Here is a 17,352-nt window from a genome sequence, read left to right as displayed (position 1 = left end):
TATAACCAAATGTTATTTAATATCTTAAAAAGTAACACAATCCAAAATGGATATTTCACACAACACTACATAAACAACATGAACACAATATTACCATATGGAGGGACTTTCAAATATAGACTTACAAAAATCCCTGTCCTTTTTTTTTTTTTTTTTTCCTTTAAATTATTATACTAAGCATGACAAGTAATCATCATTTACAATATGGTACACTGACACAATAAAAACCATGTTACAAATGTGCTGTTATAAATCAGTAACGTTAGGGAAGACATTTCATGAACTGTAATTATTTCATATGAAATACTATACAATATAAACAGAACATCCATCTTGGATGACCTTTACAGCAACCAGAGACCAAGTAATTTTTTTAATTATTTTTTTTTTTCAGTGCAAACACATTTATACAAGGCAGTCTTGGCTGCAAAACTCCCTTCTAACATACAGTAAGTCCCACTTGCATTTATTTACTCATTTAAACCTAATGCAACAGCCACATTCAGTCACTCACAGAAAATTACCTGCAGAATTTTGATCCCTTTAAACCCAAGTCTCCTCCACATACAAAAGTAACATCTGTGCCAATTACTCTAAGGGCCCTTTCATACTTCTGGGGTATCCTTTGGGTGGCTCTAGCCACTATATAACACGAGGGCAGCATGCCACACGGAAAATTGCCCTTCCAAGGTGGGAAAGGTGTGGTGGCTGTCGCAGCATCCCAACCCGGGCTGCCCGTAGAGCCGGGGGCGCGCAGTGCCTGTGGCAGCCCCCTCCTTCTCTCTGTTTAGTGTCTCGGGGTGGGGGGAGGAACACGGAAACCCTCAGCTCAGAACTGAGCTTCAATGGAGTTAATGACCCATTCCCATCTCTGTCAGATCCGCGGGGGATCGGGGGAGTCAGGCCAGGCTGACACCCACGGAAACAAATCCAAGATTCAGAGCGCTGCTATGGAAGAAGCGAGACAGTCCCGTGTTCTGCTAGCACCAGCTTGGCTTTTGGTGGGTCTGCTGCATGCTTCTCATGCAGTAATGATGCACTTTACTTATGATGGGGGGAACATTTTAGATATATACTTTTTTTTAAAGAATTTTGTAAAAAATAGAACTTTCTCTCTAATACTATACAGTTATCTTCAGAAGAGCAAAGAGAATTGTAAACTGTGGGTGCGACACCAGATTAGGAGTGCTACGTGCTTCCTCAGCACAATAGTTGTGTTGGGAAAAGCTTGGTGAAATGTATTTGAAAACAGATTTTTAATTAAAATAACTGTTTCTAAAACTACCACTGGCATTACTCACAACTGAAAACTTGGTTGGTTTTGGCACTGCTAATCCAAGAGTCTCTGCAGGACTGGAAAGTAGCTTCTCTCTTACTTAAAACATACTGAATGTATCAGAAAAACTTCAGAGTATAAACATGAAACACTTTGCTTAACTACTAATTTCATTCCAACAACTTTAAGAAAGCAATTGGTTAATAAATTACTCTGCAGACTCTCAGCCTATGTTTTTTCAATGTGCCTGGACTTAAAGTGGGGTTGGTGAATTCTGCCTACTTTGCAGGCTCACCAGGCTTAGCTGGTACCAAGTGCTTCAAGGCTCTCAGGCAAAAAGTCATAATTCAAGTGCAAAGTATTATCCATGTTTATGATGGCCTCTGAATACTGGTTTGCTTGTTCTCTTTTCTAAAAACAACTATTGCTGGCAAGCACTTAACCCATGGTTTTCATTAAAATATTTGTTTTCCAATACATTTTACTTTTTAAAGTTGGGTGCATATTTTTGTGTATAATGGACATTTTACAGTGGTGCAAGCAGTCAAGTGGCTAATGATTTCTTAGACTTTTTAACTGAAAAAAAAATGGCAAAATTAGCTCAACTGGTAATTTGCATCAGAATAATGGTACTAGTTTTGCTGAAAGAGTTGTTCATAAATCAAAATTTGTATATAAATGCGATCTGCTTAGGTTCAACTGCCACTTTCTTCCTTTGGTTTTTGGAAAAATCTTTATTTTTCCCCTCTTGAAAGGCGGCTTGCTGCAGTTGGCTACTTTTCAAAAGCCAACTTCATTTTTCTTGGAAAACTGCCTACGTTCTTTGAACAATAGACACATACCTCTAGTAGGGACCCCAGTGCCAGTGCTGCTCCCAGTGAAGTCAAGTAAAGGCTGCTGACAATCTCTATAGGAGCAAGCGTTTTGGATGCACACTGTCTAGAGAACAGAGTGCACACTGTTAAAGGAAGAGCTGTTTTAACACCCTTGCCAGTTCAGAGATACTCTGACCTGATACATTGACAAAGATGGAGGCAGAATAGGGCCCAGAGTATGTGAAGGCTGCCAAGAAAATACCCAGGGTGTCTTCTCTAAACCCCAAACCGTCAATCATATTTCACAGACTGTAGATGTTCCTAATTTACTAAATTACAAATACATTTTCAAGTTCTACCAGGCAGAAATTTTAGCAGTAACTGGGGAGAGGATGGAAGGTTTCAGCCTTCCTTTCACTTTTATCCCAATTATGCAGCCTTGTCAAAGTGACTCATCTGAAAGCCAGATTTTTAATATTGTAGAAGGAAATTGTTGCAATGGAAACATGATGACTTCAGACACAAGCATTGACACACAAGAGAACGCCATGACCTAATGCTTCAAAGTTTTTAACCTTGCTTTGTACAATACACTTTTCATGTTGCTGCATTTCATCAAATTCATGGAGGTAGTTATATGTGTAAAAAAAATTACCATAAAAGTAACATGTTGTATTATAATAATACATATTAAGTGTGCAAAATGCCGACAGATTTGTGTTGACCCTTTACAGTTGAACACAACACAGATTCAACCTAATCTAACTCTGTAAACCTTTAAATTGATACATTAGAAGAATGACAGATAAGCAACCATGTAATACAAGGCTATGATTTCACCAAAGGATTAGGGTGACATAAAGCACTCAAGCTCCACTCTCGTGGTTTTGTTACCAGAACCTCAAGATGGAATTTCCTTATATTCCATTGTTGATTTTAAAAGAAAAAAAAAAAATCAAGATTAGAACGTTTCTATTTGAAACTTCTGTTTACATTCCATATTACAAGAGTCACATTAATATTGGTACAACGCCATGTCAACATTAATATGACATTATGTTCTCTGCTGGTCTCTGGGAACTTTAGGAAATAATGTACTATACAGTTAATAGGTGTGTACTATCACATTTTGTTGGATTTACATCTTCTGTACAACCAGCTGCCTGCATAAATTCTGATCAGTTTATGACAAACAAGTATTTTCCCCATAGGTGATATTTGTTCTTGCTGTTCACATTTTAATACTGCCATTAGCACTTCAGATCATCACTGTAATTTTTTTTTTTTTATCATTTTGACATTTTTATTTACTGAATTGATACATACTACTGATGTCAGAGCTTGTCTCAGAAACAAAATCACAGTCAGCCACTGCATAGTAATGACAATTCCCCACAAAAACTCTGACTCTACAGTTTGCATGGAATAAGTATGGCTGGAGTTACATACTGAATAATAGGATGTGTCATGCAAAGCATCATATGGTAATTAGAGCACATCTTGGAAGGCGTGATAAGGCAGAAGGCTGAAGGCCAAGTGACTTTGATAACCAACCAAAAGCACAATAATTTCCTTTATGTGCACTGAAAGGTCTTATTGCTCCTATGAAATGGAAATTATACACTGAAACCAAGGAAAACAGACCTGTGCATTGACTGGGTGTCCTTGACAAAACTGGTCACTGACTGTGTCCAGAGATAGAAAGATGGTTTAAAAGTAAATGAACCATATCCAACTGTGTAACATAAGGCTTAACCTTCAATAAAGACTTCTGATGACAATAAAAAACATGAGTGAAGCTCAAATGACTTTGTGTACAGAGTAATACATGTCACCAGAACCTGATGAAAATACTGGCTTTTAATATGTACAGTTGGGTTCCATACCTATGTACTACAAGGGCTAGACAATGTAAATGTTCCTTTTCTATGCAACAATTTGGGCTGTTGAACATTTTAGTTTTCTTTGTTATTCTTCCACCAATTTGTCTGTTCTGATAATAAAGAATTAAATTTCAAGTCAGTTTGTTGCACTACCACGTTGCATGAGTAACAGAGCAGAATGTGACCCTATACCTAAAAAATACTCTTGGAGTTTAACTACCCTTACAAGTGACTCTGCAGCAATTAGCATAGTACTAATTACGTTAGAGTAACAGTTTGAGGGAGAGCAATGAGGATATACCATACCTACAGAATTCAGATTTCTACTGCCAACCGTATGGACACATTTAATTTCTAGAAACTAGACATGTCCATAAAATGTTAAATTGCAATTAACATCCACTGAATAAAAAGGCCAGAAGTTTATAATTCTCTAAATTTTGTTCTCTGATAATCACTACAATGTATGCTATTTTTAATAGCCTAATTTAGGCACTCTATTTAATAAGCTACATAAAATAGATTTATGTCCTTCCACTAGAAAGAAATCAATTCTTCAGGCCATACTTGTCACTTATATCATAAAGAATATTTTTGTTCCAAGAAATTAGTTGTCCTGATTCCTATATTAATGGCAAGTTGCAATACCAGTAGTGACACAAGGATTAGATTATATTTTTTAAATATTGATTTATACTGAAGACATTTGTTATATTTTGCGTCACTCCACATTGTGGCTCCATGACAGTTATAACTTTCCCTTCCCTCCCCACTCCCCCCTCTACACCAAGGCCCCCCTCCTGGTTTGTGACTAGGGAAGGTCAAGTAGCAAGCCTCCCTTAAGTAAACATCTCTCATACTTTTGAAACATAGGAGAAGCCCTCCCACCCTCCACTTAAAAAAACCCAAACCAAAACAATACCCAAACCTCTTTTTACTCGCTTAAACGGGTATCTGCAAAATTGTGTCACAAAAACGCACAGTGAAAATGAATGATTAGTATTAATACAACTCACAGATAGAGCTGAGGTCATCACTTGTCATGTTTGGCATTGTTTTTCCTCATGGTGATCCTGGCTGGTTACTTTCAGCAGTGGCTCAGTTTTTGAAGTAAAAACCGATCAACTCTGCAGCAGAGTTTAGCCTCTGACTGGGGGCATCACACATCTGTGGCATTTTTTTAAAATGAAGTTGGCAACTGCATGAACATTGAAAATGCAGATTACACTTACAGTGTCTAGACTTTCATATATGTGCTCAGTTACAATTAAGTGAAGCAAAAAGTGTACATATCCCTACTGCTATTCTGCTGCTACAGAGCCGCAAATGTGAAAAGCAATACCTTGAAATAAAGATTTCTTTGTTGCCCCAAGTCTACTTAGCAGCACAGTTTAAGTAAACACTAAAACTGTGGTTGAGATGCTTTCTTAATTTTTCCCCAAAGATGTAAACATCAGTCCCAGTGTCGTAAACTTTGCTGTATAGGGTAAGACAGAAGATCTGAGGCAGGATGACTATCAGACACTAGTGACAGAAGCTTGCAGGCAGTTAGCAGGTTTCTGCAGTTTCTCAGCTTCACTTGGTGGTGGGTCTGCAGCAGCTCGGAAGTTGAACGTTGGGCCTGCACCACCATGAGCAGGGCTCAGAGCAGGGTTCTGACGTCTGTTGCTTTCAACAATGCTTGAAGTGTTGGATGCCAGGCTCTCACGAGTACTAGAATGGAAAAGAAATACATATACACACTCACATATGAGATGCCTATATATCTATTGGCCAGACAGGAAAAGAGAACAGAGTGTTTTACAATAGGCTTCCTGTGTTTGTATGTAATGTCAGGTCAATGAACCATCTCATTTTGATGGTATACATAAGTTCCTCCAAAAGTGGTTCCAGAGGTACTCAGCAGTCATCATCCTGAAATGCAGACAGAGCGCTAAGCAGAGCTGAAGCTGTCACACAAACTGTAAGCTGGATTTTTCACCCAAGGAAATGGCTTCCATCTTGCATGTGGAACATATTAATTCTCTTTCCTCACTGATGCATTTTTGAACAAAGTAACTCCAATAAATCAACTCTGTGACTAGGCAGAGCTAGGAGAAAAATGACATAACACAGCTTCCTCTGTTGTGTCCTCTTCTACCTATGTCTTTGTACACAAAATATTAACCAAAAAGCTACTTTACCCTAAACTCACAGTACTTCTAAAAACAACACTTCAATTTTGCTTTACAGCTGAGACAACTGCAACTAACAAGATGCTGTCTGGTCTGTGATCAATCCCTAAACAACAGCTAGTGCCACTATTTCATTCATAAAATGGACAACGTTCCTTTCCTTCTAACATATTGCTTATCCACAGGAGTAACAGGACACTTAGCACTTTTAAAGGCTGTGATCTAATTACAAATGCAGAGTAATACAGTATTATTAAATACTGTAATGCTGTATTACAAATCACAGTATTACAAATTACAGTAATAAAAATTACTGTATGTAAGTCTACAGCTTTTAAAAAACTCACCCAAGATACACTAAGGCTAGTTCTACCACTACTACTACTCGTTTTATTCTCTTTTTGCTCTTAATTTTTGATCTCAAAATGATATACTCATTCAGAGAGAAATTTGGTTTCCAAATAGCCATGTGGTCCCTTGTTGTGTATCCTTCACCTGTATCCCTACTTTTTTGCAAAATGACATCACCACTTGCTATGGAGACGTTCACAGAGTACATTTAGAAGACTGAATGTTTTTTTTTTAAAATAAGCACTAGAAACAAAGATACTAATGACAGAGTTTCATAGTCAGTTTAAAGTCAACCTAAATTTACCTGCTACTGAAAGGGGGAACTCTTGCCTGCCTTGTAGACCTGACCCTGCCACATGTTCCTGCTGCTTCCCTGGTGCTGAGCCTTGCAGCCAGCCACATCAGGGACTGCTCTCTCTTAAATACTAGCCCTAAGGGAAAAAAATAAAAATTAATGCTAGCATCAGGGGAGGAGTAGGCACATACAGCTTTGGATGTGGCAGGGGAGAAATATGTCAGTGCATGGCATTGGGGAAGGAAGGAAGAAACACCTTGTTCACTTGTAGGTAAGATTTAAATTACCTTAAACTGACTGAGTCTGGAAAATCTCTGATGCTTTTAAGAAAACTTCTGTAGATAGTTTACATTTATCAAAGTGGTACTGATCATCTTCTGTCAATCATTGCCTTATTGTCAGTAGTTCCACACAGCTCTGATAGGCAATGCACACAGTGAGTGATCTCTGTGAGCTTCAATAACATATGGTGCACTTCTGTTGCTCATTTTTTGATTCCTCTCCCTCTGCTTTTTAATAAAAATTGATGCAATCTTGCTTTTTCAGAGATGATTCAGTATTGTATCATTGTTGTAGGACCATCAATTCCAGTTCTGCAAACATTTTCCATTCTGGTATTACAAGCTGACCATTACATCATGTATATACAAAGACTGCAGTGTGAGTTTTGCATGCAGAGTAATGCTAAAATTAGCTTTTTCAGTAAGAGCAGTGGCATTAAACAAGCTCTAAAAAATAAGGGGAAAAAATAATAGTGACATCTAATACTTACTATATAAAACTTGTGTAAAAGCATTAACAAGATACTGTGAGGCTGTTTTCCCAATGGTGATATGCTCCCCAATTTTGCACACAGAAAAATTTTCAGGTCAAATGACCACTGCAAACCTCTTTACATCCTGGCTGTATTTGTAAATACCCTTTTTTGACATGTCACAGTTCAAAACTGTACTTCTTCTTTCACAATGCAGACTTGGTAATTTTGATTCTCCAAGCAACACTGCAGACTTCAGTTTAAACAAAAAGATACCACCACACCTCAGGAAGTGAGGAGTTACATCACTAATGGAGGACAGAAGAGTATACCTGAAGAGCACCACTAAATCCATGTCCCATCCTTATAATCTTCTCTAGGTATCTGCTAATGGACACTGCCAGATCTAGGTGAATTTTACCAGGTAGATGCTGGGTGTATTTTCTATATTTCTGGGAAACACATTTTTTTGTTATAAAGCAAGAAAGTAATAACAGCATGGTAATTACAGCCAAAGGGCTGAATTCACCCTTAGTTCAAATTATTTTTATGTACTTATACTGAGGAGTGACCAAAACTCAGCAAAATCATCCAGTTTAATCATCTTAGTCCATAGCTCATAAAAAAAAATCATTTGGAATATCCAGACTATCCACTGGTCTTAGAAAGCAAATATTCAAAAAAACCCCACCTACAGAATGTTGCTTTTATGTTGGTTGTTTGTTTTTTTTAAAGCTTATTTTATGCAGGCTTGAAAAAAAAAAAAAAAAGACATTTGCTAATAAGTAAACAGTAAAATAAAAAGGGATGTGTGGAACACAATCATTATTAAAAGCTGCTTATCTGTTTCCCTTTTGATCTAAACAAAGTGGTATAGCAGCACTAAATCCAATATGCTCATCATGTTCTGTTCTCTTGGTAGCTAAGTTTAACATCAACAGAAATTTTAGCTTTTGTGTAAACAAGTAGGGAAGGAAATGTCTGCCGTTGCATTAACCAGAAATGCAAGTTTGATATTCAGCTAGCATACAGCTAGCAAAATAGTAGTCTAGGAACTGATTTTTATCCAGTCGACATCCTATCCTGGAGGTGAAACACTCTGCAAAGTGAGACAGGCTGGGAAAGAAGCAAACGCTGCCATATCCTCCTCCACAGAAACTGACTGCAAGTACAGCACTTCAACTAAGAGAAGACATTCATTTTAAAAAGAACATTGCAAATAGCCTCATACAATAGTGAGAAATACAAATGTGAGAAAGATGCCAAACATCTGCAGAACAATCAGAAATAGGAGCAAATTAAAAAGTCTCTGAAGTTTCATTTTTGAACTGGACTCAGTGTAAGTGGTACAATTTACTCAAGTTATTTTTGAATTTTTTTTCCTCAGAAAAACTATACATATGTTAAAAGCCTGCTCTAGTTTGATGATCACTGCATGCTGCAGCAGGCCAAATAATTTGTGCCCTGCCATTAACAAGCAGCAGTATCCATCAAATCCAAAGGAATTCACTCCAGTGACACGACTTCAACTGAAAATGAAATCTAGTCCTGTGCAGAAGCAGGGAATTCTTCATATACCTTTTGGAGAGCCTTTGCTATAGATTAAAAAAAAAAAAAAAGTCATTTTGGGGAATAAGAACACTTTTTACAGGGCAAAAAGATAACAAAAAACCACCAAACAAACAAACAAAAAAAAACAAACAAAAAACCCCAAACAATAAGCAAAAGAAATTGATAACAAAAACAAAAAACCAAACCAAAACAAAAAAGGCAAACCCCCATTTTCTTTCACCTAATGCAAATCCAGCCTTTGAGGTTTTATTTTTAAACAAAGGCAATAAATAACTTAGGCCTAAGTAAGCTACTACAACAAAACTACTTTTGTAAACTATTTCCATGTTCTTAGAGTTACGAGTTGCTATCCAAGACAAACAAAACAAAGCAAGCTCCAGTCTAACAGGGAACTAGGACTGTCAGCGACCAAAGAAGTTGGCTCAAGTTAAGCTTCTTAACCTGGAAATGAGCTTGTGAAAGCTTCAGGGCAGGGAACACACCAGCAACTCCCTCCTTCCTAAGCCTGTAAGACACTGAGACTTCCATGATGTCTGAGATCCCTGGAATGGCAATGACTAACCAGCATCACCCCATGCAAACATCTGGATTCTTTTCCCAAGTATCTTAGGCAAGGCACCTCTCTCTGTGCTCAGGCACACTGGTTCACCTCTGAAGTTCAAATACCCCGAGGACTTTCCCCTGAGCTGTGTGTGGGGAGCGGCTGGTCCAGTCTCACCAGTCTGGAACGGTGATGCACTTCCAAAATTTTTGAAGAAAACAAACAAAAAAAGCCCAAATCCAAAACAATCATCATGTTTGGATTTTTCTTGGTCTGAGACAAAGATTATGCCACCTAGTCACGGCTAGTCTTCCAGTCTTGTTGATGGTATCCTAGAGGGAATGGGATTGGGGGAAGTATACAGGAGCTCATCCCTTCTATTCTAAATGGAAACACAAGTTTAATACAGAGAAAAAAAAGGATACAGGGAGGTTTTCAGTAAACAGACAATTAACTAATACAGAGTCAGTGCTGCAAATGGCTATTGGTTGCTTATGAAATGGTGGGAAACCCATACATCTGAACAGCAGATTCCAGAGCTGTAGGCAACTCTGAAAACGTGTGGAACCGTTCAATACAACTCTTTGTTCTGTCATCAATATCACCCACACATATAACTAAAAATGGAAATTTCTAGTCTGTAAAGCTGCAATGAATATGACAGTCCTACCGTGGAGAGTTGAACCCGCTGTCCACAGTAATGCTGCTGCTGTCCATGCTGTCCAGGCGGGCTGAGTGGGTGGCTCTCTGGTTGTTGCTACTTTCTGTTTCCTTCGGGGTGAGAAGAGTAAGATTCTTCTCAAATTTTCGCTGCAGATCCCTCTCTTTTTCCCTCTCTAGGAGCCACTGCATTGTACCAACATCATCCCTGTTCTTTTCCTCCTCCGCATTTTTGTTGGTTCCTTCCTCTGAGTCCTCATCATCAGATACATTATAGTAGTCAAAGGAGGCCTCCTGGTTCCCAGCTGTCTCTTGCTGTCTCTGTGAAACCGGCATGACTTGTGTGACTGAGGTTACTATCGCTTGTTCAAGTTTCTCACACCTGACTGACAATGTGTCAGAGGGGGTCTTTTGATGGGGCTTTAGCAGGGGTGTGCTAGACTTATGATAACTATTCACAGAAAGAGTGTTGTGCAGAGGTTTAAAGAGTGTATCCTTGCTAAATATTTCTTTCCTCTTATCAAGGCTGCTTGATTCAGCACTATGGTGTTGAACCAGCCGCCCGTTTGCAATCACCTCTGGAGTTTGGCCAGCAACCGCTGAACCACTGCTTGGACCCTTCGGGGACTCCTCTTTGTGCACCCCGGGATCCCTAGCAATATGTTGAGACTGTCTCTCTGCAGGAGTCATTTTTTTGAGCCCATCTGTCCCTGTCAGAGTGTCATGGTCCTCTTTATTCTTGCCCAGTGGTGACGGAGCAGTAAGCACAGTCTCACTGGATGTGTTGCACTGAAAATAGTCATCGACTGCGGATTTGGTTGTGCAGGAATTGAGCTCGCTGTACGACGGCAAATTCTCGGTGGGCTTGCTTTGTTCCAAAAGGCTACAAGAACTGGGGGTTTCTACATTGCCACTAGCTGTTTCTGGGATGCAAGTCTCTTTGTAGCTTGCAGACGTTATCAGAGCCCTTTGATGACTGAGCGATTGAGATGGCCTTAAGGTACTATCGTCAATATAAGTTTGGCTAGTTGTTTGGTCATCTGGGCTACAGCCTTCACCTATGTCTTCAGGTGTGCCTAAAGCAGCTGAGCCCAGAGGACCCTTGGAGTTATCCATGGATCTAGACCTTTCTTTAGCCTTACTGGACCGCTCATTCCTTGATCTTCTGTCCTGTGTGTGGCTGTGGCTCCGATGGACCTTGGAGTGGGAGCTTCCCCTGGAAGGTTCAGGGAAAGGCATTTCAGTTCTTCTTTTGGCCAGCTCACCGGACACATCCCACTCTGGTGTCATGGGAAAGTGAGATTCGATCATGTTAGGATTGCTGTGCATTATAAAATTGTCTCCCTTGTGTTCTATTATGTAACAGCCTTCCCGCGGGGATCGAGTCAAGGGATCATAGAAGTCATACTCCCTTTCAGCAGGTATATCTAAGTGAGAGCCATCTGACGGGTCTCCCTTGGACACCCGAGTCTTGCTGTGTGACCTTGACTTCCCATGAGACTTTCTGTGGTTCCTGCTCTTTTTACTTCGTCCACTGTGGTGAGCTGACGATCCTGCTTTGCTTCGTTGAGCTTTTTCTTCTTCAAGTTTCTTCATTAGTGCAGTGTGCCTCATGACATTTTCCACAGTCAAGTCTGGGTTAATACGCCTGATAATCTCCATTTCTACCTCTCTAGGTATAGTGGTAGGGGTGTCCTCGTCCCTTAGCGGCCACTCTTCTGGAGGAAACTGGGCAGAGAAATTTGCCAATTGTTTTGTCTTGTCCTTCTTGAAACTTAATCGGAATAATTTGAGTCCAAATTTCTTAGACTGTTTTTCTACATCCTTAGGCTTTGTGAGTGTCTCTGCTTTGTAAGAAAAATTGACAGTACTTTTACTTTTCTCAGTAGGTGGGACCTGACATAATGAAGGAGGGCAGTATGAGTCTTTACAGTCTTTTGCTGACTTCCTCTGTAGGGTAGATGCATGCATGCTGTGCATGTCTTCTCTGCAACAGTGGCAGGAGTCGCAGTGGTTTTTGGGTAGTGTTCGGTCCCTGACGCATCCCGAGGTGGAGGGAGTTATAGTTCCTTGCTGTGGAGAGGTACACTGAGACCTGTCAGGTATCCTCTCATCCAAATGGTACCATTTACTGTTTGTTCTTATGAGAGATGGTGTTATAAAGTAAGTCTGAGGGGTTACAATGAAATAACCATCTGGAGTTGGGTATATTTTCCTCTCCCGTACAAGCATATTCAGGGTATGTCGGAGGATTTCTGGACTGGGTGTTGGAACTCCTAGAAAGGACAGTAAACACAATATCAGGGATTGCATAAAACCATGCAGAACTCTCTTGCTCCCCCCTTCCCAACAAATAGCTGTTTTCTCCAATGTGAAAGCTGGAATATGCTGAACACACAACTCCAGCAAAGCCCTTTGTTAGGCATTCTCTTCTCTGCTTGTTTTTACACTTATCTACTACATTTCTGACATATCAATTATTAATTAAACAGAAAGGAGGACATTAATAGAGTGTTAAAAAAAAAAAAAAAAAAAAAAAGAAAAAGGAGAGAACTTCTACTCACTTCCATTGCACAGGTGACCTTAAGCTACAAGATGGAATCACTGGATATCAAAGGGTGTCAAGGGAAACATTTCGCTTTTATTCTTCTTCCAACTAAATATTTACACCCCACTTCACCAGAACTATTTATTATAATTCCCAGTCACATATAAAACGGTGGTTATTTGTTAATTTGGATGCCTAAGTTGCTTTTCCACAGAAAAATACTACGCAGAAAAAAAGCATTCTCCCAAACCACCCTTTTATTACTAACCTGATTGAATGGACTTTCCCTCCCATTAAAACATGCTTCAACTATATCAGCTGCGCAAAAAAAGACACCTCTTGAAAGATACAGTTTATCTTACCCAGACTTTTCCAGTATGCTGAAAGTTACATATTGGCTCCTAAAAATTTGCTTCTGCATTCCTTGCCTTTCATGTGAGATGTGAGGGATACTACTTGAGTGCATCTATCCCATACTGACAGGGGGACAAGTACAACAGCCCTGCAGCAATGCCACATTGGCCACATGGTAGACCTTGGCAGACCTGGTATTGTGAGCCTGGTAGTCATTCCCACTACCAGTACTCCTGTTGGGTTCAGTAGTGCAGGACCAAGTCTTTGATACTTTATTAGATAAAATAGTAAGTTAGCATGCTGGGCATTGGAATAAGTTCCACTTAGAGCTAAGGAAATAAGTGATTTAGATCACAAGCTAGTCTTTTTTTTTTTTCTTTTTTTTTAATCTGTTTATGCTAACTAGGAAATAAAAATCTTACAATATTTCCAGTGGGAAAAGCTATCTTCAGTACATTTTGTTGAATTAAAACAAGTTTTAACTTAATGTATCCTACCCTGGTTTACATTTTTAGAACTAGAGAATGGTTTTTTTCACAAGTTTGGATGGTCTACTCTAAACTGAAGAAGTTAATACTATTTGCTCTGAATCTTAAGTTTTTTTTAACAATAAACTAATTAAAAAAAAAATCCAAACCAAAACAGAGCCAGAGAGCAACTTAGGTTGGAAAGGACATAATGAAGTCATCAGGTCCTACTCATAGCAGGGCCAATTTATACTAGGTTGGTCAGGGCCTTGTGTAGTCAAACTCTGTCTTCAAGACTGGGGCTGATGCAGACACAGGAACTAAAAGAGGTAAAGAAAGGATATGATTTCAGAGAATAAATTATATGTAAAATTTGGAAAGAATATGCAAATGAAATGGAAGTGGATGACCACACAGTCAAACTCATGCGTTTCTCTATCCTGTGCTGCAAATGCACTGCAGGGTCCAGTCCTGGTCCAACCGAGATGCACTTGCTGTGCAGCATCCAATCTTTCTTCCTACCTCCCCATAAACAACCTGATCAATCCACTGCATTTTCCAGGAGCTTACATATGAATACCTCAACACATACCTGCCTTTGTCTGCAAGAACTTGGTTCTTCATCCTTAGTTTACTGAAAAACTTTTTTTAACATATTGTTTCAAAAACATCAGAACAAAAATTAAAGAGAGAAAAACATTCTCCTGGAAGTTTACAGAAAAACTAAGGAAAGAGCACCATGGTTTGCTTGGTGAAAAATGCATATTATTATTTGCAGTGTGCATGTATCTGCAGCGAATTTTTGCCCAAGTTAGTGTAAAACGCCAGAAAACCTATTTCAATCTCTTTCCCTAACTTTTCTGTATTTCTGGGCATAAACTCAAATTAGGCTTTCCTGCACAGTGGACAGGAGCAATGGCATAACTCTGGTTCCCACTGTTGCTATTTTAAGTACAGATTTCCTGGCTTTCTCAAGACTTTTCTCTACAGCAACCTGCCTACATCATGTCTATGTGTAGCCTACCCCACTGCATTCAGAAGTCTCCTTCTGGTCTCCCTTCTTCCATTATACAGTAAGAAAAGGAAGAAAACCCCAGCAGTTTAGAGACTCTAGCATATAAAAATTGCACGACAGCAGTGGTGTTATTTAAGATTATGTAGTTGTTTAATAATTCAAAAGCAGAAACTGTCTGGACACTGAATCATCAGACATGTACATTTTCTGCATCTCAAGAGAGTCTACTATGCCATCCACTGAGCTTCCAGACAGAAGATTATGTCTCGCTTGCTGCTCACAAAGAACACTGACCTAGAGTGAACTTGTTTAATGTAAGACACTTATTTTAAGTGCTACATATATATTTCACATATTTAAAGAATTATGAGCAGTTATGAAGGTGAATGTCAGAGGAATTTGCCAGCTTTCAGAAAACTGTTTGCTTGGAAAGCAGCACAGGCCAACACACACATGTATTTTTCTACACTGAAATTTGGAACACCTTAAAATGATGTAGCAGTACTTGGACAGCAAGAATTAAAAAAATAAAATAATAATTAAAAATCCTTATTAAAGAAAGGATAGACTAAGGCTTGATGCTTTCTTCAGCCATGTTCATACAGATAAAAGGGTCTGGCTGCCCAACACAGGAACAAAGGTTATGTTCTTAACTCCTTGCACTGGATTTCAAAGATTTACATTTCATGTACAGGATTTAAGCCACGGTCAATAAATTATAAAGTAGGGCTGTACAAACATCTCATTGTCTAATTCTAAGTTAGAATAATGAGAGCATGTGCAGCAGGAGCTCTCTTGCTTTTTAAAAAACCTGACAAACAACAAAAGCCATACAAAAGATTTGCATTATCATTACCAACTTTTTCAATAAAATAAATTCATGAAAAATACATCTGAAGTAGTATTTAAATGGTGTTAAATCTGCTAAAATGATTTTCTCCTGAGCTGATGCTAAGGCTTAACAAGGGATAAAAGAAATACTCTGATTGGCTCATGAAATACTAGTTAAGGATGTGGAGTGGTTGCTATGTGATGTTATAAATAATTAGCATACCTTATTTCAGATAGAGCCATGGCCCAGATTTATGCCTGCACAATGGCTCAGCAAACTAGAGGGCTAGACTGCAAGTGTAAGATCCTGCACAGAGGAAAGAGGTTTATTATTCTTAGGCAGTTTGAGAATAGCATCTGGGGTCTTAGGAATTTTATACACACCACAAAACACAGTGAAGCATCTGTTCATTAAAACACAAACAACACAGGCAGACAAGTGCTGCTACAGGGTGACAGACACAGGGTGACAAGTGCTGCTACACTGGTAATGCTCTCCTCTCTCTTGGAGCATCAGCATCTAGCTAGGAAAAATAAACTATCAGAATATGGGAGGACATCAGATATTTGAAAACAGCCACAGTGAACACAAGGTCTCAGAAAACCATGGTGATTTAGTAGAGTCTGGGCAGACAAGTGAAAAATATCACTCAATACACGGAGAGGCTCTGTTCACTGAAAAGGAAAAAAAAATTGGGATAACCCTCATATACTGAGAGAACATGTATGTTTGCTATGTTAAACATCATGGCTGAGATAAAAAGGCTTTTTTATCTTTAGAGGAGGGAAAAAATTGGACAACAAAGGGCAAATTTTTTTTTTAATAATTTTCTTATTTTCTTTACATTTTGGGAAGTGAGATAGGAAAAACAAGCCTCTCCTTTTTAAATCTCAGACTTGAAAAATGCACATGTTAATGGCTAGTGGAAGAAAAAAAAAAAAAAAGAGGCAGCAAGAGACTGTGTGCTAACTTGCCTCAGGCTGCTTCTGAGAAGAGTCTACAAAATAATCCAGCCTGTTGAATTATTTTTGTATGGTGCTATCTAGCAAGTATAGCACAACACACCATTACCACACTGGTAATCATGCTCAACCAAAGGGATGCCACCAATAAATTATAATTGCAACCATGAAATAATGTTTATAGAAAAATATTGATAGAATCACTGAGAAAGTACTTGCAATCGATAGAACTTACAACTTTTACTATTATTTTTAAAATCAGCCAAGTATACTAAAAAAAAAGAACAAACAAAAACCAACCCTGATAAACAAATCCACAAACAGGGACAGAAGGCCAGTATTTACAAAATATACTTGCAGTTATTTATTTCCAAATTGCAATTATTAAATGTCAGAAAGAATTGTTTATTTCAAACATAGCTCTGGATTCAGAATTATATTTTGAAATCCTAGAACTTAGTACCAGTTATAGCAAAAGCCATATGGAACCTTCAAAGTTTTAAGTAACTCGTGTTCTGAAAGGTAAGAAAAAAATTCAAGGCATCAAAACATGGCTACAGTTATGCTGCTTGGATAAGGCAGATGCATCAATAGTTTCCTTAGAGAAGGATCCATCTTTAATTAGCTGATTTTTATAGCTGCACAAGAGATACAGTAGAGAAGCTTCTCAACCAGTTTAGAGAATTGTAAAGTGTGGCACAAAACAGTTCAACATTTTGCCCAGGATCACACAAAGCACAAGTGAAAAAATTATGCTCTCTGAAGCAGTAAACCTCTGCCCAATGCTTTTTTATACTTTTAGGTGTTCCTACAAGATGTGTTTTGCATGATTCACCAAGTCCAGACAGACTGC

At 38.7% G+C, this 17,352-nt stretch overlaps 1 protein-coding gene across 7 annotated transcripts in view; it reads right to left on the bottom strand.

Annotated features, from left to right (window-relative positions):
- Positions 1-17,352, bottom strand: part of STOX2 (storkhead box 2) — a 71,978-nt gene continuing 54,626 nt past the window's right edge. For 6 of the 7 annotated variants that reach the window (XM_071743267.1, XM_071743270.1, XM_071743272.1 and 3 more), the window contains 2 exons: positions 10,332-12,597; positions 1-5,687 (listed from right to left, as the gene is read on the bottom strand). In XM_071743267.1, coding sequence (XP_071599368.1) covers positions 5,492-5,687; positions 10,332-12,597 — 2,462 coding nt within the window. In that variant the 3' untranslated portion in view covers positions 1-5,491. Of the gene's footprint in view, positions 5,688-10,331; positions 12,598-12,885; positions 13,916-17,352 lie in introns of those variants that run through there. The other variant, XM_071743273.1, reaches the window with a different exon arrangement.

Source organism: Heliangelus exortis, chromosome 4, assembly GCF_036169615.1.
Source record: "Heliangelus exortis chromosome 4, bHelExo1.hap1, whole genome shotgun sequence".
Taxonomy (NCBI): domain Eukaryota; kingdom Metazoa; phylum Chordata; class Aves; order Apodiformes; family Trochilidae; genus Heliangelus; species Heliangelus exortis.
The sequence above is the reverse complement of the archived record's forward strand: the minus strand, read 5'-3'. Positions and strand labels throughout refer to the sequence as shown.